The sequence below is a fragment of the Garra rufa genome, chromosome 13 (assembly GCF_049309525.1).
Source record: "Garra rufa chromosome 13, GarRuf1.0, whole genome shotgun sequence".
NCBI classification, from domain to species: domain Eukaryota; kingdom Metazoa; phylum Chordata; class Actinopteri; order Cypriniformes; family Cyprinidae; genus Garra; species Garra rufa.
This window is the reverse complement of record NC_133373.1, coordinates 24,149,056-24,174,989: the sequence shown is the minus strand read 5'-3', so window position 1 is coordinate 24,174,989 and position 25,934 is coordinate 24,149,056. Positions and strand designations below refer to the sequence as shown.

At 37.3% G+C, this 25,934-nt stretch overlaps 2 protein-coding genes across 2 annotated transcripts; one reads left to right on the top strand and one right to left on the bottom strand.

Annotated features, from left to right (window-relative positions):
- Window positions 1–1,467: 1,467 nt before the first annotated feature.
- cdca4 (cell division cycle associated 4) lies at window positions 1,468–7,700 on the bottom strand. Its single transcript, XM_073853086.1, is given in 4 exon segments — window positions 1,468–3,685; window positions 4,913–4,937; window positions 7,675–7,694; window positions 7,696–7,700. Coding segments are annotated over 4 exon segments (924 nt in total). The 3' UTR covers window positions 1,468–2,811.
- A 7,090-nt stretch (window positions 7,701–14,790) lies between these two features.
- Window positions 14,791–25,463, top strand: LOC141283533 (uncharacterized). The gene is made up of 16 exons (XM_073816816.1): window positions 14,791–15,014; window positions 15,156–15,853; window positions 16,072–16,167; window positions 16,284–16,517; window positions 16,609–16,768; window positions 16,848–16,979; window positions 17,154–17,249; window positions 18,674–18,802; window positions 18,903–19,004; window positions 19,935–20,054; window positions 20,155–20,250; window positions 20,651–20,761; window positions 20,967–21,068; window positions 21,174–21,275; window positions 24,726–24,815; window positions 24,907–25,463. Exons 2-16 carry the CDS (start codon window positions 15,275–15,277, stop codon window positions 24,930–24,932), a joined length of 2,175 nt encoding a protein of 724 aa, XP_073672917.1. The 5' UTR covers window positions 14,791–15,014; window positions 15,156–15,274; the 3' UTR covers window positions 24,933–25,463.
- Window positions 25,464–25,934: the final 471 nt, after the last annotated feature.

Sequence of the window (25,934 nt, the reverse complement as noted above, 5' to 3'; positions counted from 1 at the left end):
AATAAAAATAGCCAACTTCCTGTTTATTATAGCTAATGAGTGTTAATTAGAAAGTCGTCCGGATTGATGAGAGCAATATACGTACCAAGTTTGGTGACTGTAGGCAAAACTAAACCCCCAACTTTTGTCAAAAGGTGGCGCTATAGAGTGCCTCCTCCACGCCCATTTATGGGCTTTTATCAGTGTCTAAATATCATTAATACAGATGTGTGTGTTGAGTTTCATGAAATTCCAAGTATTTTAAGTGGCTCGAAAACACAAAAAACTAAAGTTAAAGTTTGACACATTGCCATGTCAACATGATAAAATTTATCGATAATGCCCTTCACAGATTCTCATCGGCCATGTTTCGACATTATTGGGATGAAGTTTGAAGCAAATTGAGTAAAATTAAGAGGCTGATTTAAAAGCATTTAGAAAACGTTGTGCTTTCTGCTGCCAGTTGGTGGCGCTATAACTTTGACTCATAATAGTCACATCTCTGTGACTGGCATCAGACGATAAACAAACTGCTGAAGTTTGGTCAAAATCAGACAAAGTGTGTTAAAGTTATTAGACACTTCCTGTTTCTCATTTCTCGCCATAATTTTGTCACCCCGCCACGGCCAAACCGTTTGAAATATCAAAATTCCCCTGGCAATTTTGCTTCCCCAATGTCTTGAGATCATGCTGACCGAGTTTGGAGGCCATCGGTGGAAAGGCCTTAGAGGAGTATTTCAAATTCCATTGCATGCGCTTTTTAGACATCCCTGAATAGCTGACTTCCTGTTGGGCGAAGCACGGACTTTGAGCATTAGAGTTGTTCAGCCCGATGAGGTCTATATGTGTATGAATTTTGATAAATATAGGTCAACCGGTGTGTGCTCCAGAGTCCCTCAAAAGTTGCAATTTTTAACGTTGTGCCACGCCCCCCCCAGGTGACCCCCCCATGTCAAAGTTTGTGCGGGCCTGATGGCCGCAGGTTCCAATGCGTGTGCAAAGTTTCAAGAGTTTTCGTGTATGTTAAGGGCCCCGAAATCCCCCAAAACATTGATGAAATAATAATAATAATAATAATAATAATCCTTAGAAAAACAATAGGGCCTTCGCCCATTCTGGGCTCGGGCCCTAATAATCCTTAGAAAAACAATAGGGCCTTCGCCCTTTTGGGCTCGGGCCCTAAAAATCAACATATTGATATGTAAAATCACCTTTAAAGTTGTCCAAGTGAAGTTCTTTGCAATGCATATTACTAATCTAAGATTAAGTTTAAGATCAAATTTAATATGATCCTTTACTTAATATCCTAATGATTTTTGGCATAAAAGAAAAATACAATGTATTGTTGACTATTGCTACAAATATACCTGTGCTACTTGTGACCGGTTTTGGGGTCCAGGGTCACAAATGTTCTTAATGCTCATTTATAGACATTGATGGCCAAGTTTAATTCACCTTTAATAGTTGATTGCATGAGAAAACACACAATTGTTTTCATAAGTTGTACCTTTTATTAAAAAACGTTAAAAAAGCTACAATGCTCATATAAAATGTTTATACTCTATACTAGTTTAAGATCATACAATAAACAACATCCTCTTAGAATTTAAGTGTGAGACAATGTAGAAGAAAACAATTATCAAAGTGTAATAACCTATAACTTGCACAAACATAGTTTATGCAAAAATGTACTTTAGGCAAAACCAAATAATATATGTAACAACTGGGGGGAAATGCTGAGTAAAATAAAACCGTCTCTCGTTGACTGATTCTTAAGTATAAAAAGGAACACTGTACTAAATGCATTTTTAAACATTCCATACGTATAAAGTGTGTTATGACACTCAATGCATAGAACTAGACAAATGCCTTCTCGTTATGAGGGGTCTAGAGAACCAATAGACAGATATGCTTAAGCCATTCACCAATATTAAAACTTATTTAAAATCAAGAACTGGTGCAAAACAACTTGCAAACTATAATTCTGTGAACAGTTTACTGAGTAAAAGGCTTTTGTGAATCAGGCCTATTAAGTCCTCTAGAGTTAAAAAGCCACCCTGAGTTTGACCAGAGCCAACACTCACCGTTTGCCGTAAATAAATTAAATAAATTAAGTCACAATATAAAATGGGTTGGCCCCATTATACTTCATTTGTTGATAAGACAAAATATAAGAACTTTGACGTCTAACAACAAACAAAACCTACGGCTGAGCTGATTGACAGCCAACTGCAATCAAATCTTGAGAGGAAAAAAAAAATACTTGGTGCAAACGAGCACATAAACGTAAAACATGCATCATTGTATGTGTACATGGTGCCTTTCGTAGTATTGAATTAAGTTCCTTCAGTTTATGGATTTTGATGACGAAAAACGTGTTGCGTTGTTGCACATAAGAATCTAATCTCTTCGGTTAAAATCAATTTGTAGAACATGTACATAATGTACAGTAACATATTACAAGAAGAATCTATTGTAAAAAATATATATTTATATACACATTTAGACAATCTTGTGACTCCTTATGAAAATATCCCAAGCTTTACAACTTTTGTATACATCTTGTTCTGCTCTCCGTAGTGTCATGAGTATAACAAATAAATTAAATAAAAAAACAGCATGTCTGGACAGACAAATACAGAAAAAACACATTAAAACATACAAAGGGTATGCAAATAAGATGACTATGGTCAGCTCATAAAATCAAGGCCATCCTTCGAAAGACATCAACTCTTTTCCCTGAAAGGACTCCAGACTTTACTTGCTTTCCATAAGGAACAGAAAGGCCAGTAACATTAAGACAAGCGTGTAAGTCTCTGAATAAGGTCAAACCTAAGAACCCACAATGATTTCCATGATGTGATCCAGTTCATTGAGATCAGAACGACAGTTTGGTGTGGACACTATGGAAGGGGAACTGTGTGAAGGTGCCAAACTGTCTAAGAGGTCATAAGGGCCCATCTTGGGTGCACTCTGCATGCCAGTCAGCATGGTGTCCAGATCATAATAGGAGGTGTCCACGTCTGAGAACAGCTCCTCTAGAGCAGAGTCTTGACCCGGAGAACCGTTTTTTATTTCAAAAGTCCCAAAAACTTGTCCGATGGTCTTTGGACCCTCTGTAGAAGCCCCATCCTCGGTGTCTATTTCCTCATCTTCTCCTGAGCCAAGTCTAGAGTCTTCAAGGGCCTCTTCATCCCTCTCTACACCACTAAGTTCGCTCTTCTCCCAGCACTGGCCCATACGCCCTGCCAGGCACACATTAGAGACAGTATCACTAACCGAAACGGAGCACAGCGTCTCATCAGCTACCACCTCCTCTTCACAGCAACCTTCGTAGCTGATGACGGAAAAGAGCTTAGGCTCTGCATCCTGCTCTCGTGACCTGCAGAGGACCTCAGTGGCCACCAAGCGTTCAGAGGGACTCTGGCCTGTGCCACAGAACGCTTCGGTGACCATATGCCAGCTGCCATCGTGAGTCATCTCCTCCTGAATCTGTCTGACCGTGTTGGCGATGAGAACTGAGCGGCAGAGGTTGGGCTCCACCAGCATGTGGCATAACTGCAGTTTAATGAGGGACATGTCCAGCAGCGACTGCCGTTGCAAGCTGTACGAAGATGCCACCCTGGCACCTACCAGGCTTTCGTCAGATAGCTCTTCATCACCATCGGAAAACTTACGCTTGGTGCCCTTGGAGAACATGTTTAGCCTAGAGAAAAGAAAAAAGGGAGAGTGATGGTTAGTTCACATTCACCCAATTTTGTTCAATCCTGACCCTGTTTCTCAAATCTGCAAAATTGTCCTTTACATTAGTTAAAAATTATAAATAATTGTTGCAATATCAGAACTAGAATACAAAACCAAAAGTAAAGAATAAATTCAAGAAAAATGCAGTTAAGTGCATTCAGCTTAACAGAAAACATACAAACAACAAATGCAAATGCAGAGTTGAATTATTCTCTTAGAATATTAAAATCGTAGAAAAATGTCTGTGTTATGTAAAATGGATACTTAACTATTACGATTACTGATTAAATACAATAATGGACCTTGGTAAGAGTCAGTAAAAATGCTTTAGTCTAATTGAAAATTATTTTAGCAGGAACAATAAACTAGTATGCTTTAGAACATGAGAGAAGATCTAAGCCTAAGATCACGTCTTACATTCGTGATGAATCCACATCCACCTAAAGTATGCATAAGTGCATTTTTAATGCATATAATAGGAATGTGAAGATTATTAAAGTGATCTAAATTAATCACAAGCTATCAAACGACTGATTTAGCTAATAAAATGTTGGAATTGTGCTTCAAGCCTTTGAATATGAATAAAAATGGAGGTGAAAGTAGATACCCCAAACAGAAAGTCTAATGTGGAGAGCCACAGTACTGAGACGAGGACTCCCTGTCTCCGTGGCCAGCCAACCAGGGTTACAGGAGCCTAAAAGTAACAAACATGCATCCAGTATAGGAAAAACACATGACACCAACCAGCATGACAAAGCACATTATCTGTCATCACACTAGCTCTTGACCGACTGAGTGTTTGTGAGCGTGTATGTGACTGTGTATGTGTGTGTGTACGTGTGTGTGTGTGTTGGGAGGAGTAGGGGAGGGGGCACAGGGACCTCTGATCAGCTACAAATATTGGTGGGTAGGTGAAAGGTGGGGAAGACATAAGACGATAGCTAAACAATGGTAATGAGTTACATTTTACACATCAAACTCTATGCAAAACAAGCAAACCAACAAATCCATTGAGTGCAAGCACACAAAAAAAACACCACATATATTGCAAAGTCATTTCATGTTAAGAGGGATGACTTAACATAATGGAGATGATTTGCTTGACAGTTAACCAAGATCACACACAAGAACTTTAAACCCATAACCACACTGTTAACCAGATAAATTAAGGGCATGGTGGTGCGCCTACCTGAAGCATGGGTGACATCCCAGCACTGTTGAAAAAGAGACCAGAGTGCAAGCTGACACACATCCACTGCAACTAAAACTACAACCAACATTTCGTACACCAGCACTGCATTCAGTTAATAATAGAGTGCCGCAGGTACGACTCCTAAAACCCGGAAACAAATTAGGATTTTTGAACTTCCGGTTCCATCGTTGCAAAATCAGTGGGTTTTTGATTAAATACCTGAAATAAAACACAAGCTATATTACGTTTTATTCCACAATGTAAAATCCCAGTAAACCCCCACTCGTGACTTTTTTTCGGAGCTTTTGTGTATCTTGAATAAGTTCTAAATGGAACTTCAGAGGCTGCCGGGAACATTAAATGCCATCATGGCAAATATCTACTCACAAATCTACTTTTTACAGCCTTGTTGTGTTTATACTCGTGCTCTTGCAAAGTATTCCAACTTAAACTTTCCAAATTGTTGCCTTTTAAAGATTAAAAGATTTGGTGGAAACTCAGTGGTGATGACAGTGAAGTCATACGCCCGTTGTGTAGTTTTTTTTATATGTGTGGATTTTTTTTAGATGATTTTAGTAAATTTGTGCTTATTATTAAAGATTTTTATGATGAGCAAAACATGAGAATCATACACTTTTTCACAGAGCTTATTTTTTGTAATTCTCCAAGAGCGTTTTCACGACGTGTCATCAATCAGCCATATTGGCGGCACTGAACGTAAACAACGCCACTGAACCAAATTCGCAAATTTTGGTGATTATTGCAGCTGAAAATGGTCAATTATTATCTTGTTTTGGGCTGTGCTAATCGTTAAACATTGAGTACTACAGACAAATCAAGGGGAAGACTGCAAAAAAATTTGGATTTCCAGGGCAAAAACCTTGACAACATTTAACTGTTCTTATCATTTCCAGTGAAGTAGGTGACATTTTAGGCTAATATCTTAATACTGCTCGTACATATCTTTACCACCTTTTAACTTTAGTTTGTCTAAATATTTTGCCATAGCCTACTTACTTAGTCCTTCTCTATATGATTTAGCAGCTTCCACACATTTAGACAGCATATATTAACAGAACAACATATTTAGTAGTACATTAATGTACAACCAGCACTGTTGTTTACATCAGAGTATCTCGAATATGGCCGCGTATCCGGGTAACTGACCAAATTGTGACGTAAGTTAGGGGTGGGCGGTACACCAGTGTCATAGTCATCACCGGTGTGACATTGCGCCACAACATGGATTTTATAATACCGTCAATACCGTAATAAATCAATTATGTGCCTCAAACGGCTGCATTTACATCAATAATAGCTAATTCTAATTAACAAGGCATTAAATTTTCTTCAAACGTTCTGTTGTGGTCTGAATACCTGTCCTTATACTATATATCTTGTTGTAAATAAAAAAGTAAAACATATTCGTATCAGCTTTGCAGGTGGCAAAAAGGGGAGTGGCCATTAAACTACTGGTGAAACATCGCGAAGAAAGGTCAGGCCCTGTAGCCTATACCAGGGGCGGAGTGACAATCGGGACGACCGGGACTTTTCCCGGTCAGCTGGCCGAAGGATTTACACAGCGGATCACAAATTGAGCGAGCGCGAGGCGCACTTTCAATATGCAGGGTATAGAAATCCCTGAGTGCTCGCGCTGTTTACTTTTACTTTCGATTTTTGCGATAAGGCACACTCTGTGTAAAGGAGCAGCACATCTTAGAATAGATATTTGTCAGTGAGTACAAGATTGCAGCAACTCCTCCAGTCTATTTTTGTCATCTCTCTTTACTTTCAACCCGTGATCATTCAAATCTAAAGGTCACTGCACACTGAGTCCGATTTTCGTATGCGTTTTCTCATATTCGCCATCCTTATCAAAATGCTTATTATGGAAAATGCAGAAAATCAAACACGATCCGAATTTTTTTATGACGGACGAAAGTTTCAGAGGCAGTGTGTAAACTCGATTAACATAGCCTGTTTTTTTTTTTTTTTACGTGCGAAAATCTCAGACGAAAATTTCGTACTCGTGTGCAATGACATTAACTCCAGCAGCTCGTGTTGGATGCAGGGTTGCCAAGTCCCTGTTTTTCCCCACAGAATTGGTCTACTTTTAAACTGTTGCCATGGATTGATTTCCCCCAGTTATTTAAAGGTTTTAAATATTGCAGAAATTAAATTTCAATAAAAAATAATTTTTGTTTTGTTGTACACTGTTAAGTAAGATCTTTAGGTTTTTTGCAAAATAAATATGTTGAGAATGCATAATACTCTCCCATGTCTCTTTTTGATAAGGAGACCTACCATTTACTTATTATATTATAAAAATATTAACTTTATTCACATACTAAAGGGACAGGACAGGCGACTCCTCCCAAAATGTACCAAAAAAAAGTAATACCGTGATATTATACCGTCACCGTTCAAAAGATGAAAAATACCGTGATACTAATTTTAGGTCATATCGCCCACCCCTAACGTAAGTGCAAACTCTCTACTGGTTTTTTGTCAAGGGAATGCTAACGGTTTAATGCTAACTTCTGGGCTGGTCTATAAAAAATATGTCATTCCTGCAGCACTCTATATGGAGAAAGATTTTCAGGAGATCTCCATGTGCCCTTAAATATAACAGTAAAGAATTTGAGGAGACTGGAATTCTACATTGCAAGCTGTGACACAAAACTAATCAAAAGAAATGATAAAAAAGGGTAATGAAACAATTCTTTCAGTAGCTGGAGTCTAAACTAAATCAAACTTACGGCGAAGGGGGCAATGGATAATTCATCCACACACAGTGAACGTATCATACAGGCTCCACCCAGACAGACTCACTTCCCCTCCCCCACCGCACTGACGTGGTCAAAAAGTGCGCTACTGGGTAAGTAACAAAATAAATAAAAACCAGTGAAATAAACACCCAAACTCTTAATACTCTTAATTCGGTGGACAAATATAGTCCACTAGATAAATATAAAAAGGAGGTTACTCACAGACTCCCTTTACATGCGAGACGGGGAAACAAAGGTATAAACCTCTCTGCTGAGACGACAAAGATGGAAGCCATTTTGATTTTTCAAACGGGTCCGCTGGCTAGTCAACTTCGCCTCGTTTACGGCCAACCCAAACAGCATCTTCAACTTTTCCCAACGCTTACCGTGTCGACAAAATGCACGTGAGAGTGAAATATATTTTGGAAACACACACATGACATGTAAAGGCAAATAACAGGGGCGGCTAAACATGGACCGCACGATCACTTCCGCAAACATGCCGCTTTTCGAAATCGACCGCGCATTTAACCATCGCGGATCGAGATCATCAAGCGGTGCGACTACATAAAATAGATTGTATTAAAAATTACATGTCCCAGTACGCTTAGACTTACCTCGTGTTATTTGTGTTCTTTGGTGGCGAGCGTCATAAGCGTTTGTAGGCCGGGTTTAATACTGAAGCAGCAGCTCCTTCGGCCTCTCCAGCACAGATTGCAGTGAGCATAGCATACGGTAAGCAGCGAGAGGCAGCCAGCTGCAGCAGTGAAAGGGCCGATGGGGGCGGACGCTTACATCTTGATCGACAGCAGGCCATCGCAGGAACGGGGAACCCCGAACAAAAGCGTCTGTGATTCTACCCTGGGCCCCAACTTCAACAATGCACATCTTGTTTTGAGGCATCTTAAAAATCAAATGGACACGCAAGAATTTATGATTTCACAAAGTACACACTGAGTTATTTATTGGTCTCATTTCTCATTCCACAGCCCAAAGTAGATTTTTATTGATGTAGATGACATTCAGAAAATCATTTACACTCAAAATTCATGAGTTATATTGAAGGCGATATGAGATATTAACTTTATTAAGTGGCAATATTTTCACCATATACATGATTTTCTGGGGCATTTTACATATATGGCTCTGCTTTCTTTTTATGTAATGTAACAAATATAAGCACAGCATGTAAATTAAATTACATTTGTTTATTTAACCTTTAAATGGTTTATGTATGCTGGGGTATACAGATATTTTAAAAGCTGGAGGTGAAAAAAATCAATCAAAAATCAAATGAAAGTAATGTGAAATAAAAGTAAATATGAAAATAAAGAAATATGTGACCCTGGACCACAAAACCAGTCATAAGGTTCAATTAACCTGAATCTGAAAGCTGAATAATTAGGCTTTCCATTGATTTATGGTTTGTTAGGATAAGGCAATATTTGTCTGAAATACAACCAATCTGAGGGTGTAAAAAAAAAAAAAAAAAAAAAAATCAAATCAAAATATTGATAATATCTTTAAAGTTTTCCAAATGAAGTTCTTACATATCAAAAATCAAGTTTTGATATATATATGGTAGCAAATTTACAAAATATTTTCATGGAGCATGATCTTTACACTTATTATCCTAATGCTTTTTGGCATAAAAGAAAAATTTATAATTTTGACCCATAGAATGTATTTCTGGCTATTGCTACAAATGTACCCATGCTACTTAAGACTTGTTTTGTGGTCCAGGGTTATATATATAATTTAAGGAAAAACAAAATTGTAGGTGTATTATTTTATGTCTAATGTGTTGGAAAATAGCTGAAAATTTAAAGGTATTTTTATGTCTGTCATTTTAAACCATTATAAGTAAATCAAATCAGATTTAGTACTCTAAAAGCTAAATGCTGGGTTAAAAACAACCCAGTGCTGGGTGAAATATGGACAAACCCAGTGGTTGGATTAAATGTTCTGGGTGGTTTTATTTGTTGTTTAAAAATTACTATGTGGCTGGCTTAAAATAAACTTAAAATAGGCTGTAAATCAGACAAAAATCGGACATACTAGAAGCGTCAGCAATGATCAAAAGGTGAACATTTATTTGCAATTGAAAAATGTTTATTATTTAATTCTTATTTATTGAACATATTAATAAATATTAATTTCCGACCTATTTTCGGTTTATTTTAAGTAAGAAACAAAGCATAAATAAAGCAGCTCCTAAGCAATAGCTGAGTAAATAAAACTACCCAGGGTGCTTTAGGGAAACACACCCCAGGTTGGGTTAAACATTTAATCCAACCGCTGGGTTTGTCCATAATTCACCCATTGCTGGGTTGATTTTAACCCAGCATGTTTTAGAATGTATTATAATATTATGGAAATATTTTTGACCACACATTCAGCACTCACTTTTACAGTTCAGCTAGGACTGTAGTAAATGTTTTTCAGATAAAGTTAAAAAGATAGTTTAAAGAAATTGTGTGTGAGAATTTGACAGAATTCTGGGACTTAAATGTGTAGAAATGCCAAGTATTATTTTATAGTATAGTGATGCATTTAGTTAATTCAGCAGGAACTGTCAGCCTTCAGCTTCAGTGGTCTGGCAGTAGTAAAAACAATAACACGATTCATTTCACAGTTTTCCACATTCTGAGGAAGTAAGTCGTGATTGCTATACAACTGTGAGGTACAGTTGTGCTCAAAATGATTCATACACTTGGTAAATATGATCAAAGAAGGCTGTGATAATAAATCTGTATTATTAATCCTTTTGATCTTTTATTGTAAAAATTTACAAAAATCTAACTTTTCATTTTAGAATAAGAATTTAAAATGGGAGAGACATTAAAATGTGTAAAAATACACATTGGTACACATTGGCCACAGCCTTTTTTGATTACATTTACCAAGGGAATGAGCACAGCTGTAGATATTTGGTACTTGTGCTTTCAAACGGTTCAAGTCCAATCAGTAAATTTTTTCAATACAAGTTTTGTGAATTTGTGTTTCTTCTCTGACTCTAAACTGGTGTCCCACAGGGTTCCATTTTGCTGCCAACGCACAATGCTACAGTCCAGTCCAATCAGATGACATTCTAGAAAACATTAAATCCTGGTGGGAGAGAATTCCTCTCCCGATCACTGCTAAGACTGAATGAAGTTGTCAATGAATCTGTTATATACTATGAAAGAGTAAAAATGTTACTCTGTTATAGCCTGGGTGTCCCCATGCTGCCTTCCGCGCAGCGCGATTTTATTCACGCTGGAAGGTAGCATGGAAACCATGGACCAAATTTTCACCTCAGATAGGGAACCAATCACAGAACGGGGAGGGAGCAGCAAGACGATGACGCCTTCTATGCGACTCACCAAAGCAGTTGGTTTATAACTATGGATCCAGCATGGCAGCAAGTTAACATTCGATGCAGCTGTTCACATGTCGCGCCTAAAAACGCGTGGAAAACACTAGGCGCGTCGCTTTCTCCTTTCCAAACCGCTCTGTAGCTTGCGCATGGAAAACGCGAGCCCGTCGCAACACCGTCGCTTCCATTATGCGCGCGCATACCGCACGTCTACATTTGAAATAACGAACTTTAGCTCGCAAAAGACGCGACATATGAACGGCCCCTTAAGCCCGGCTCACACTACAGGAGTTTTAAAATCCTAACCGATTATGAAATCTGGTTGCAGCGCACACATAAGGAGAATCTTCGCAGATTATCTTACCTGAAATCTTAAACATGCACGCACTATAAGATTTGAAAATCCTGGCGCATCACACACTACAAGATATTATTAGGATTATCATGCCTCCTGATCTCACACAGCCAATCTCCATTTCAGCAACTAATGTTTACATAGGATAACTTGTGCACTCACCTGGTATGTTCAAAACTATGGCTGTGGTGGTCTCAATGGCCCCAGAAAAAGTAATTACCATGAATGTGTCGGGGCAAAAATTAAGGAGATATTTGAATTAATAATAATAAGTCCGTGTCGCAAAGATGAAGTTGACTATCTTGACTCGCCATCTGCTCACTTTTAAAGCCTAAATGCATCTTTATGAATTAGGCCTATAGCTTATGAAAGAGTTTTGTTTTCGATTTTAATTATTTCGTTTTATAGTAGTGAAGTAATAATTTAAAGCGTATATTAATTATTGTGAAGCGCTCCTTTTTAACACCAGACATCAGAAAGCGTATCCTGTTTGTTTTCTTCAAAAGCACGTTTTGTTAACGCTGTGTACACACGAACTAAGGTAGACCCTTCACAATTCTGGATGATATATTACTCTGACCGCTTTATGAGCAAAAATGAAGTTTCACATTGCACCGGCGAATGCATGTAGGCGCGCTCCAGCTTTCAATCTCCGCAAACGATTGGATATGTGCCTATTAGCACACATTATCTAGGTTAAACGATTAAACAAATATTATGATATGCTTTAAGTTTGTATATATATATATATATATATATATATATATATATATATATATATATAGAGAGAGAGAGAGAGAGAGAGAGAGAGAGAGATTTTAATTTAAATCGTGATGGCTTGAGAAGGCTAAATTGATCTGTTTGCCGCTGGTCGCATTACTTTAAAAAAAAAAAAAACTTGAATTGAACAAACAAAAAATGTTCCAAATATATCTCTAAATTCACTTTATAAACTAAAGAAACGAAAATAAATGTAATCACTTTGCTATTAAAGACAGCAGCTGTGTAATGGGGAAGAGAAAGAGGAAAAAAGACAGGTTCCAGTCGGACTCGGGCCAGTAGTTCTGATGAGCTCTCCGACATTTTTGCAACGAATGTTTGTTTAATAGCCTATTTAACATTGTATTTAGGCTACTTTCTTATTTAAATATATTATTTCTTTAATTTATTTGAGCGTTTTTTGTTCACTGACGTAAGTGCTAAAATAAACAGGCACGTTTGTTAATAATGTTTGAGCCTAATTTATTTTGTGTTTCAAAATTATATACATATGTATTTATATATAGGCCTATGTACACAAACGTCAGTATATATATTTATAAAACACTTCGCTACCGCTGTGGTAAAAATCTGCCTATTCAAAACTATAAGACAATTTTACCTCAGCATAGCTCCTCTTTCTCCTTACAGTTGTGGCACGTTTTCGACACATTATGCTGACAAGACAGTTACTACAAAAACTCAAGAAGCAGTTTCCTTCATCTCCACTATCAAACGACCCGTGTTTTGTGGTCACGCATTGGCTGTTGTGAAAGTACTGATAAGCACATAGCGTCATCATTGCGATTTAAAATCTTAAATATCAAACATGTTTGATTTGATCGGGGCAGCCCCGATACAGCTAGCAGATCGGGAGATGCAAGATTCGATCTTTGAACGCCTCACATTACAAGATAATCTGCGCCGAACATCGGGGCCGATCGAGGTGCTTGACAAGATTTTTGCTCCGATTCTCGGAAGGGGAAAATCGGGGCAAAATCGGGCTAAAACTCCTGTAGTGTGAGCCGGGCTTTAGATAGTGTTCTAAGTAGTTTAGAACGCAAGTTTATTTTGAAAAAAAGAGCAACTTTTGGCGTTAAACCATCGCTCTGTATACGTCATCCGGCATGATTGAAACGATTGGCTATGAGCTACGCACAGGCGCATTTGATAGACATTCGTAACGCCCAATAAACGGCTCTGGGCATTCGTAAACCACGCCTCAAACACTAGAGCCACGCTTTGATCTCGCCGCCGCGCAGTTGCGTGGTTCATGGAGCTCTCAATAGTTCCAAACAACTCCGCGCTGTCAATGTGTTTGAATAGGTTTAAATAGGATAGACATTAGTTTTACTATTTTTGCAGCAATTTCGAGTAATTATTAACACATAATGTGCATTGATAACTTCTCTGAATGCGCTTTACAATCGCATTTTATTCTGGCGAGTGATAAAGAGACATAATTAATATGTTCTCATACTTTTTGTCAGTCAAATGTGACCAAACACCTTAAGTGTAACTTTTATTCAATTAAATAATTGTAATATATAGTTCAGTTCTATTTAGTTAATATTTTGAGGAGTTTTTTTTTGTACTAAATAATATGTGCAATAATGATCCTGACCTTTTAAAAGATAACATTTTCTAATATAGTATTTATATTACAGTTAGTGTGATATTTAAGGTAAAATACATTTGAATGCGTATTTGGACATGATCAAACACTCTCTTTTTTATATGTTTCGATTTAAAGATTTAATGTTAAATAAGAAAAAAGTAATTTACTCATGTTATTTTATGATATTCAAATAAACAACATAACTGAATATTATAAATGGCAAGCAAACATGGCATTTAACATAATAGAAAATATGAAAATAGTGTTTAAAAAACACAAGGCAACGAAATTCATTCAGCACACATTTTTATCGTATTTCTTGAATGCAGTCTTTACTGAAGCTCATTCAACCTCCTACAGTGAGAGAAAGATTGCAGAAAGACTAAAAACGTAAAAATATGACAACTAGTATCTGGTTGGTCGCTATTACGGTGTTTCTCACGGTATCTAACTGCAATTACAGTATAACTGTTTATTTTTAACGATAAACATTAACTATAACACGCTTCATAAAATACCACTACTGGCCAGTTTTTCGAGAGGTCAACTGATGCGTTAAAATGTAAAAAAAAATGCAGTAATTTCTTCAATTTACCGGCGACTGTGCTTGAGAAGCGCTGAAATGAATGAATAACTCCAATGCTGGAGCTATTGGTTGTTTGGAACTATTGGCCGCTCCATGACACGCTTTACTTCCGCATTCCTCAGTTCCAATGGAAGCCTATGAGAGTGTCGCAACTCTGTTTCTCTATGGCTCTGTCAAACACGAGAAAATGAACATGTGGTTCCCAGACCACGAATCATGACGAAGTCATAACGTGGTCTGGCCACTGATCTATATAATATAATGTTCTCTATTATAGATCAGTGGGTCTGGCGTTAGCCAGGCTAACTCTGTTATATACTCTGAAAGAAAAAATGGTTCATTTTCACGTGAAACTGAATCAAGCTTGATCACACTCTATTCCATGTCTCCATCTAGTGGCTATACTAAAAAACACAACTGAAAAAGGACACTCGATGAGCTCTACACGTTTCAGTAGCTCCGAAACTTTTTGATTGATTTCAACAGCACTGGGTGTTTTTTTCTTTCTTCCTTTTTATGTCTGCTTTCAAAACTATTTCTTAATATTTATTACGCAATTACATGCACTTTGAACAAACCAACGTAGATCAAAGGTCGACATTCTTCAAACGTTTCCTGCTACCTGATTATGACGCACACAACGAATTGTCATCAGGTAAATACAAAAATGTACTTGTATTCAAACTATATTTATGTGCTGTTTGTGTATTTCGGAAGTATTTTTAGCCTGTTATTTTTAATTTTATTCGTAAGGTTACACCAATTCTTTACTTTCACTTTCACTCTTTCTTTTTAGATCAGCCTACACAACGCCTAACTTTTCTAACCAGAGCGGGTCCTTGATAAAAACCCTTTTGTGGAAAGACAACATCTGGACAAATCTTTTGTAGTGTTTTATTAAGTTTTAGCAGTAAAATGGCAGAGGCTATACTCGGAGATCAGGACCAGTACAGCTGCTCAATATGTTTGGACTTGTTGAGGGATCCCGTGACCATTCCGTGTGGACACAGTTACTGCATGAGCTGTATCAGTGAGTGCTGGAATACAAATGATCAGAAAGGGATCTATACATGTCCTCAATGCAGACATGCCTTCAATTCAAAGCCTCCACTCAACAGAAGTACAGTACTTAATGAAATAATGGAGAAACTGAGGAGCACAGAGCTACACGTGTCAGAATCTGCTCAGAGTCTTGCTGGACCTGGAGAGATTGCCTGCGATTTCTGTGCTGGAGAAATGATCAAAGCTGTCAAGTCTTGTCTGGAGTGTCGAGCCTCTTACTGTGAAATACACGTACAACCCCACTATAATGTTCCTGCCCTGAAGAAACACACGCTGGTGAAAGCTACAGTCATCCCAGTGTGCCCCAAACACGACAAGCTCCTTGAGGTTTACTGTCGAACCGACCAGAAATGTGTCTGCATGCACTGTGTACTGGATGACCACAAGGACCACGACACAGTGCCATCTGCAAAAGAGCGCGATGAGAAACAGGTGAAGATGTCCATCATTGTCCATCGTGCTTTAAAAAATTATTTGCGTTTCATTTTTTAAGTATTTCAAATTAACCACAAGTCGCTTTATTAATTGCATTCAGAACACATTAACTGTGTAATTGACAGCCCTACTCGTAACATAAAGTAATTACAAAATGGTATTGACAAATGTTTTCAGTAAGTTTTAACAGACCGTGACTTGTGTTTTGCCCTTAGATAAAGCTCACACGCTCTCAGGCAAAAGTCAAGCAGACAATCCAAACAAAAGAAAAAGAGCTCCAGAAGATGAAAATGGACATCACGTCCCATTCAGTAAGTTCTGATGTAAAACAAATAACCTTCACAGTTATACAGAACAACTCTGCATTTATCAGCTGACACAAGTTTGGATCTTTGTAAACATTTTGTCTTGCTTTGGTTCTCCTCAGGATTCTGCAAAGAAGGCAGTGGACAACAGTAAGAAAGTCTTCAGTGAATTAGTCAAACTTATTGAGAAAAAAAGCATTGAGGTGATTGAAGAAATAAAAGCTCAAGAAAAGGCTGATCTGGATCAAGGCACCAAGCTACAAAAGAAGCTGGAGGAGGAAATAACTCAGCTGAAGAAGAGGGATGGAGTTCTAGAGGATCTTATACAGACAGACGACAACATCCAATTTCTTCAGGTATAAACACTGTAAACAATATGATTATATATTACACATAAACATTGTTAGTTATTCTAAAAGTTAGTCTTTGAATATTTTTCTCCCACAGAATTATGAGTCCGTATCCTCTTCATCTGGATCGAATGGGTTGCCGAGTTTCTCATTTCAGCCATACTGCTCTTTTGAGGACGTAAGAAAACTTATATGTGATCTTACTGGGAGACTGGAGAATACTTGCACGCAGGAAATAAGCAAAACAATTAGTAAAGGTAAAGTAACTATGATTTCCATTATATCTGATTGTATTTGTAAGTGATGAAATTGTTTAATGTAATCTTTTACTTTTAGTTTCAGATTTGTCAGCAAAGAGGCCTTCAGTTGACATTGTAGTTGGAGACAGAGTCCGCGTGAAGCCGTCTGTCGTTACCCCAACACATAAATGGGGATCAGTCACTCACTTGAGCGTTGGTGTTGTTAAAAGTGAGAGCACTGACTGATATTGATTTGTATTTATATTTACCACAATAAGTGAAATTACTGTATAAATATGCACACACACACATAGATAAAACTGTCTCACTTAACGTCTATAGTACAACAGAGTGAGAAAATGGGATATTATACATTACTGATTTTTTGCTTATACTTCTGCAGAAATTCAGGGCGATTTGTTGACTGTAGATTTCCCCGAACAAAGAAACTGGACTGGTGTAGTTTCAGAAATGGAGCGGGCAACCAGTGCTGGTTCAGGTAATCTAACATGATGACTAAAATCATGCTGAAATATATATAGTACAGTTGAGGTCAAAAGTTTGCATACTCTTGCAGAATCTGCAAAATGTTAATTATTTGACCAAAATAAGCAGGATCATACAAAATGCATGTTATTTTTTTATTTAGTACTGACCTGAATAAGATATTTCACATAAAAGACGTTTATGTAGTCCACAAGAGAAAATAATAGTTGAATTTATAAAAATGACCCCGTTCATAAGCTTACATACACTTGATTCTTAACACTGTGTTGTTACCTGATTCACAGATGTGTTTTGTTTTTTTAGTGATAGTTGTTCATGAGTCCCTTGCTTGCACTGAATAGTTAAACTGCCCGCTGTTCTTCAGAAAAATTCAACAGGTCTCACAAATTCTGTTTTTTTTTTTTTTTTTTTGCATTTTTGTGTATTTGTACCCTTTCCAACAATGACTTTATGACTTTAAGATCCATCTTGTCACACTGAGGACAACTGAGAGACTCATATGCAACTATTACAGAAGATTCAAACCAGGGTTAACAGGTTTTCACAACAAAACCTGCCCAATTGCCACTCAAAACCAGCTTAAAACTAGCCCAATCGTGTTTTGAGGGGGTTCCCTGCTAAAAATCGAATTCCGGGGGGCTAAAATACACGTTTTTTGGCAGGGTTCCCCTGGTACAGATCGCATTCAAGGGGCTAAATATCACTTTATTAGGGTCACTTCAACCCGTGGACATTAAAAACAACCCGGGGCAACTGTGTTAAAGTAGCAACACTGGTTCAAACGCTCACTGATGCTTCAGAAGGAAACGATGCATTAAGAGCTGGGGGGTGAAAACTTTTAGAATTTGAAGATCAGGGTAAATTTCACTTATTTTGTCTTCTGGGAAACATGTAAGTATCTTCTGTGGCTTCTGAAGGGCAGTACTAAATGAAAAAATATGATATGTAGGCAAAATAAGAAGAATGTTCACATCTTCATTCTGTTCAAAAGTTTACACCCCTGGCTCTTAATGCATCCTTTTTTCTTTTTGAAAAATCAGTGAGCATTTAAACCTTCTGTAATAGTTGCATATGAGTCCCTCAGTAGTCCTCAGTGCAAAAAGATTGATCTCAAAATCAGTCATTGTTGGAAAGGGTTCCAATACACAAAAATGCTGAAAAACCAAAGAATTTGTTTGTCTTTTGAACAGGGTCCTTTTTATAAATTCTACTATTTATTTTTGTGGACTATATATAAATTCAGGTCAGTACTTAATAAAAAAATAGCATGCGTTTTGTATGATCCCTCTTATTTTGTTAAAACAATTAACATTTTGCAGATTCTGCAAGGTATATGAAAACCTCAACTGTTGAACATTAACTGTTAAAATATTACACAGTGAGTCTAAGCTGTTTTGTAATATTTACTTGTTTTAGATTTGTCAACTAAAAATGGTCCAGTCAACATCAAGGTTGGAGACCGAGTCAGAGTAAAGCCTTCCATCACTACCCCAAAACATAACTGGGGTAGAAACATCACTCATAAGAGTGTGGGTGTGGTGAAAGGTAAGATCTGTATCATTCCCCTCATATACTGTAAATAATTTGTCAAAAATACCATCCTTACTAAAGTACAAGTGTTACAATATGAACTTGTTCTGTTTAGACATTAAAGATGATGACAGTGTGGTTGTTGACTTCCCTGGACATGCAAACTGGAAAGGAATTCTCACTGAAATGGAGTTAGTAGCTATTGATGAAACGATTGGTAAATAATTATTTTAAGCACTATATAAGTATTTAAGTAAATATTTTAAGCTTCAGCAGAAACACTCTTAAAAATAAAGGTTCCAAAAGGTTCAACAAAGAATATTCCACAAATGTTAAAGGTTCTTTATGGAAACATCAATGCCAATAAGAGAACCTTTATTTTTAAGTGTGAATATGACGCCAAGCAGTACATACAGTTGAATTTAAATGTTTACATACACCTTGTAGAATCTGCGTAATGTTAATTATTTTATCAAAATAAGAGGAAGAATTCAAAATGCATGTTATTTATATTTAGTACTGACCTGGGCTGCGTTTCCCAAAAGCATCGTAAGTTTAAGTACATCGTAGACCCATTGAATCCAATGGAGCTACGATCAACTTAAGCTTACGATGCTTTTGGGAAACGCAGCCCTGAGTAAGACATAAAATACATTTACATATAGTCCACAAGAGAAAATAATGGTTGAATTTATAAAAATGACCCTGTTCAAAATCTTACATACACTTGATTCTTAATAGAGTGTTACCTGAATGATCCACAGCTGTGTTTTTTTTGTTTAGTGATAGTTGTTTATGAGTCCCTTGTTTGCCTTAAAAAGTCTTCAGGTCCCACAAATTCTTTGGCTTTTCAGCATTTTTTTGTGTATTTGAACCCTTTTCAACAATGATTGTATGATTTTGAGATCTATCTTGTCACACTGAGGACAACTGAGGGACTGAAACTATTACAGAAGTTCAAACACTCACTGATGCTCCAGAAGAAAACACAGTGCATTAAAAATGTATCATGTTTCCTTCTAGAGAGTTTACTTTAACAAAACAGTTGTCCATCTCTAGAATGAGGCGCAAAATATTCAAAACAACCACATTTGATCCATGAGTATTCTATCAAACACTCATCTTGGACCTCCATGTGACATTTCAGGAACTTTAAGTCTGGACTCCAATATTAAGGTTGGAGACAAAGTTCGTGTGAAGCCATCTGTTGTTACTCCAACACACAAATGGGGAGCAGTCACTCACAAAAGCATTGGGGTTGTTAAAAGTAAGAGCGCTGAGTTTCATAACTTACATATCATACAAATCATTTTTTTTAGAGTGATAAGCATACTTTACATTAATGATTTGTTTTTCTACATTTGCAGAAATTCAGGGTGACTCTTTGACTGTAGATTTCTCTGAGCAAAAAAACTGGACTGGTATGGTTTCAGAAATGGAGATTGTGGCCAGCGCTGGTTCAGGTTGTTGACTGTATTTAAAGACATGAATACAGCCATTTAAATAATTGCATACAGTTTTTTAGCTGCAGCTTAAATGTTGTGTTGTGCACTTAAAAGTGAATGTGATTACTGTAATATTTTACTTGTTTCAAATCTGTCAACAATAAATGCTCCAGTTTACTTCAAAGAAAAAGACTTGTTGTCTGTTTAGACATTAAATGTGATGAGAGTCAGTTTATTGACTTTCCTGAACATGCAAATTGGAAGGGAATTCCTTCTGGAATGGAGCTAGTAACTAATGATGATGAGTTTGATAATAACACATAGTTTAACGGTATTTCCATGACATTTAAGTAGCAGCTATTCAACAGAAATGTCCTCTCAGACCTTCGTGACGGTCCTTGCATTTCTGGATATTCAGGTCTGGAGTCCGTCGTTAAAATTGGAGACCAAGTTCGTGTGAAGCCGTCTGTTGTTAATCCAACACACAAATGGGGAGCAGTTACTCACAAAAGCATTGGTGTTGTTCAAAGTGAGACCACTGACTGACAATAATTTCATTACTAATATTAAGCATGCATTCCTTACACATTGTGCTTTTCACAAGAATAAATTAAATGATAAAGGATTTTTTGTAGGCTCACTATGTACCACAGATTGAGAAAAATTACACAGATTAATTCTGATTAAAGTTAATGATGATTATGATTTATGATATTTTTGTTTTTATTCTGCAGAAATTCATGGTTCTCTTGAGTCTTTGATTGTAGATTTTCCTGAGCATAAAAAATGGACCGGTTTATTTTCAGAAATGGAGCTTGTGACCGGAGATGATTTAGGTAATCTTCCCATGCATTTTTTTTTACCTGTTTATACTTGTATGTGAAAAATGCTTTCTGTATTATCATAATTTTCATATTTGTTAACAAAAAAAAACTTTACAGACATTAAGGTTGGAGACAGAGTCAGAGTGAAATCTTCCATAATTACTCCAAAACATAACTGGGGTGGACATATCACACACAAGAGTGTTGGTGTGGTAAAAGGTAAGATCTGTGTATTTTTCTCAAAGAACAAACTTTGCATTTATATTTAGCTGCATTTATTTGATCAAAAAATACAGTAGACACAGTAATATTGTGAAATATTTGTACAAATGTTTTCTATTTGAATGTATTTTAATGTACACATATCTACATTTACATTTAGCATACATACAGTGGTGTGGAAAAAGTGTTGAAAAAGTCCTGATTTTTTAATTTTTTGAATGTTTGTCACAGTTTAATGTTTCAGTTCATCAAACAAATTCAAATATTAATCAAAGATAACACAAGTAATCAAAACATGCAGTTTTTAAATGAAGTTTTTTTTATTATGAAGGGAAAAACAAAACCCAAACCCACATGGCCCTGTGTGAAAAAGTGTTTGCCCCCTAAACCTAATAAATGGTTGGGTCACCCTTAGCAGCAACAACCGCAATCAAGCGTTTGCGATAACTTGCAATGAGTCTGTTACAGCGCTGTGCAGGAATTTTGGCCCACTCATCTTGGCAGAATTGTTGTAATTCAGCCACATTGGAGGGTTTTCCAGCATGAACCGCCTTTTTAAGGTCATGCCACAGCATCTCAATAGGATTCAGGTCAGGACTTTGACTAGGCCACTCCAAAGTCTTCATTTTGTTTTTCTTCAGCCATTCAGAGGTGGATTTGCTGGTGTGTTTGGATCATTGTCCTGCTGCAGAACCCAAGTTCGCTTCAGCTTGAGGTCACGAACAGATGGTGGGACATTGTCCTTCAGGATTTTTTGGTAGACAGCAGAATTCATGGTTGCATTTATCACAGCAAGTCTTCCAGGTCCAGAAGCAGCAAAACAACCCCAGACCATCACACTACCACCACCATATTTTACTGTTGGTATGATGTTCTTTTTCTAAAATGTTCTGTTACTTTTACACCAGATGTAATGGGACACACAACTTTTGTCTCATCAGTCCACAGAGTATTTTCCTAAAAGTCTTAGGGATCAAGATGTTTTCTGGCAAAACTGAGACGAGCCTTTATGTTCCTTTTGCTCAGCAGCGGTTTTCGTCCTGGAACTCTGCCATGCAGGCCATTTTTGCCCAGTCTCTTTATTATGGCGGAGTCATGAACACTGACATTAAAGGGATAGTTCGAGCATTTAAGACATTAAGTCGTATTCAATCCTTATCAGCACTATAGTGTATACACACTGACCCACACTGCGTTCACCTCCCTGGTCAAAGTTCTGGCCGCTGGAAGTTTTTCAAGAAAGTAGTCACGGTTAGTTTCCGGGGCCTCAAAACTGTGCGTTTTTACGTGAAAAAAATATATGCGTTTCAAAGCTTGATTAATTTACATCACAAAAAACACTCCTGACAAAAATCATACCTCAGTTTTAATCGGCACTATATTCTTTCCGTTTCCATCAATCCGCGCTGCTGTCAGTTCGCACGTTCCGATCAGCTGTTAATAGCGCGACTCGCTGACAACATGTCTGACTACGAAACTTCTGATGATGAAACCAATTTTAGCACAATGTCAGACGGAACAGACGATATATTTTTTTTTATATTAGACCTCGTTTCACGTGATTTCCACAGGAGTCTAAACATCAGATTGTTTACTGTACAGTTTAGACATGGGATCTCCAGTCCTCGTGAGCTACTGTCTTGCTGGTTTTAGTTTTTCTTTGATGCAACACACCTGACTCAAATCAACGGGTAATTAGCAGGCTTGTACAGAATGTCTCATTTGAGAAAGGTGTCCTGTCATAGGAAAACATCGAGCTGCAGGAATGTAGCTCACGATGACCGGAGTTGGAGATACCTGGTTTAGACCTACCTGTATGCGACTTCAAGCACACTTATAAACACGATGATACCGACACACGTTCCGCATAGTTACAGACAATAACAAATATAGCAAAGCATCATATTTTGTTGTGTTATATAGATTCAATGAAATTCATTAGTTATGACATTTACCGATTTTCTCACCACATAGACAGTCGATTATTGTCGATGCTATCACTGCCCCGGTTAGAATATTCTCAGTGTAACGTTAGCCTAAAAACCGACGTTAGCTTCAAAATAAACCTGTCTTATGCGACATAAAGTTAGTAAATAGAGCTTACCCGTGGTACTGGTACAGCAGAACTCTTTAAAATCCGTTTTTTGATTTTTCCTCATTGGTTGGGGATGTAATCGTCTTCGCTGAAGTGAGCACTGCACACACGAAAATCCTTGATACTGGATATTTTAGCTCCCGCAGAGTAGCCGATGGCAACCAGCCAAAGCTGTCTCATAACTATATCAGAAACAGGAAAACGATGGAATCTGAACGGCGATCCCTGCACATTCTTGTGGTCACAACCTGGGAATTTACAAGTTCGCACCATTGTTAATTTTCTACTTTTTACGTCGTTGTCATTCGAGTGTGTAATGGAACAGCTGATCTGAACGTGCGAACTGACAGCAGCGCGGATTGATGGAAACGGAAAGAATATAGTGCCGATTAAAACTGAGGTATGATTTTTGTCAGGAGTGTTTTTTGTGATGTAAATTAATCAAGCTTTGAAACGCATATATTTTTTTCACGTAAAAACGCACAGTTTTGAGGCCCCGGAAACTAACCGTGACTACTTTCTTGAAAAACTTCCAGCGGCCAGAACTCTGACCAGGGAGGTGAACGCAGTGTGGGTCAGTGTGTATACACTATAGTGCTGATAAGGATTGAATACGACTTAATGTCTTAAATGCTCGAACTATCCCTTTAACTGAGGCAAAAGAGGCCTGCAGTTCTTTAGATGTTGTTGTGGGGTCTTTTGTGACCTCTTTTTGAGTCGTCGCTGCGCTCTTGGGGTAATTTTGGTCGGCCGGCCACTCCTGGGAAGGTTCACCACTGTTCCATGTTTTCGCCATTTGTGGATAATGGCTCCCACTGTGGTTCGCTGGAGTCCCCAAGCTTTAGAAATGGCTTTATAACCTTTTCCAGACTGATAGATCTCAATTACTTTCTTTCTCATTTGTTTCTGAATTTCTTTGAATCTCAACATGACGTGTAGCTTTTGAGGATCTTTTGGTCTACTTCACTTTGTCAGGCAGGTCCTATTTAAGTGATTTCTTGATTGCGAACAGGTGTGGCAGTAATCAGGTCTGGTGTGGCTAGAGAAACTGAACTCAGGTGTGATAAACCACAGTTATGTTTTAACAGGGGGGGCAAACACTTTTTCACACAGGGACTTGTGGGTTTGGATTTAGTTTTCCCTTCATAAAAAAAACTCTTCATTTAAAAACTGCATGTTGTGTTTACTTGTGTCATCTTTGATTAATATTTAAATTAGTTTGATGATCTGAAACATGAAAGTGTGACAAACATGCAAAAAACTAAAAAATCAGGAAAGGGGCCAACAGTTTTTCACACCACTTTAGTTGCTCTTGGAAATGTTCTATTTTATGTGGTTGTCCTCTCATCTAGATATTAAATCTGAAGATGTGATTGTGGATTTCCCAAGTCACAAAGGCTGGAAAGGCATTCTCTCTGAGATGGAATTGGTAAACAATTCAGGTCAGTTACTTAGAGATTTTTTTTTCCTGAATTAGTTTTTGTTTTCCACCAACATGCAACCAAAGTATTAAGCTTATCTGTTTGTCTACAGATGCTGATGTTTCAGGATCCTCCTAGATCACTGTGGATGTCTCTGCTTACTTTTTGCTTTTGTGAATTGTGCTTTTGTGGTTGAGTTTTGATCACTGAAACTTGCCCATGTCTTTATTTGTAAGTTTGTATTCATGTGAACATGAAAAATGAGATACTAGTTTCAGTCTTACTTTTTTCTGATGTCCTTCACAGCACAGGGGAGACAATTTATCTGACAGATGCTTATATAAAAGGTTCTTTTCATTCAGGTGTTCAGGTTCATTTGCAATAGCAAACCTTTATTTTTTGTCTTCATTTTGACTCATGTATGATTACATCATAATCATGGGTGCTGCAGTTCGAAAAAATGTTTCTACATATATAGACACTGAATTTTATCAGCTGAAATCTGTTTCAGCTCTGGGATTGAGCACATAAAATGATGTTTGTTCAGTTTTACTTGAATATTAAATCTAAAATGATTAATTACACATTTAATAATGATAAATTGTAAATTTCCTATCAAAATGTGACACAAATGCAAATTTTGCTGCTATTTTTTTGTCTTTTGAGTGAATTAAATAAACTGCTCTGATATTTAACAATTGTGACTGAAGCTTAGGCATTTTGTCGTTTAAAGGAGAAGTTCACTTCCAGAACAAACATATACAGATAATTTACTCACCCAGTTTGTCATCCAAGATGTTCATGTCTTTCTTTCTTCAAGCGTAACGAAATTATGTTCTTTGAGGCAAACATTAGATTTTCTCCATATAGTGGACTTCAGTGGAGCCCACGAGTTTGAACTTTCAAAATGCAGTTTAAATGCAGTTCAAAGGGCTCTAAACGTTCCCAGCCGAGGAAGAAGGGTCTTATCTAGAGAAATGATTGGTTATTTTCTAAAAAAAAAAAAAAAAATTACAATTTATATATTTTTTAACCTCAAATGCTCGTTTTGTCTAGCTCTGTGTGTACTCTGGGAATTTCGGGTCAATACAGTTAGGGAATGTCGAAAAACTCCCGTCTCATTTTGTCAAAGGGTCAAAC

Excerpts from the sequence above, each read along its gene's own strand:
- LOC141283533 (XM_073816816.1), top strand. The coding sequence starts at position 15,275 with ATGGCAGAGGCTATACTCGGAGATCAGGACCAGTACAGCTGCTCAATA. Across the intron at positions 17,250-18,673 it reads GGCAACCAGTGCTGGTTCAG|ATTTGTCAACTAAAAATGGT; the intron begins GTAATCTAACAT and ends TACTTGTTTTAG. Across the intron at positions 18,803-18,902 it reads GAGTGTGGGTGTGGTGAAAG|ACATTAAAGATGATGACAGT; the intron begins GTAAGATCTGTA and ends TGTTCTGTTTAG.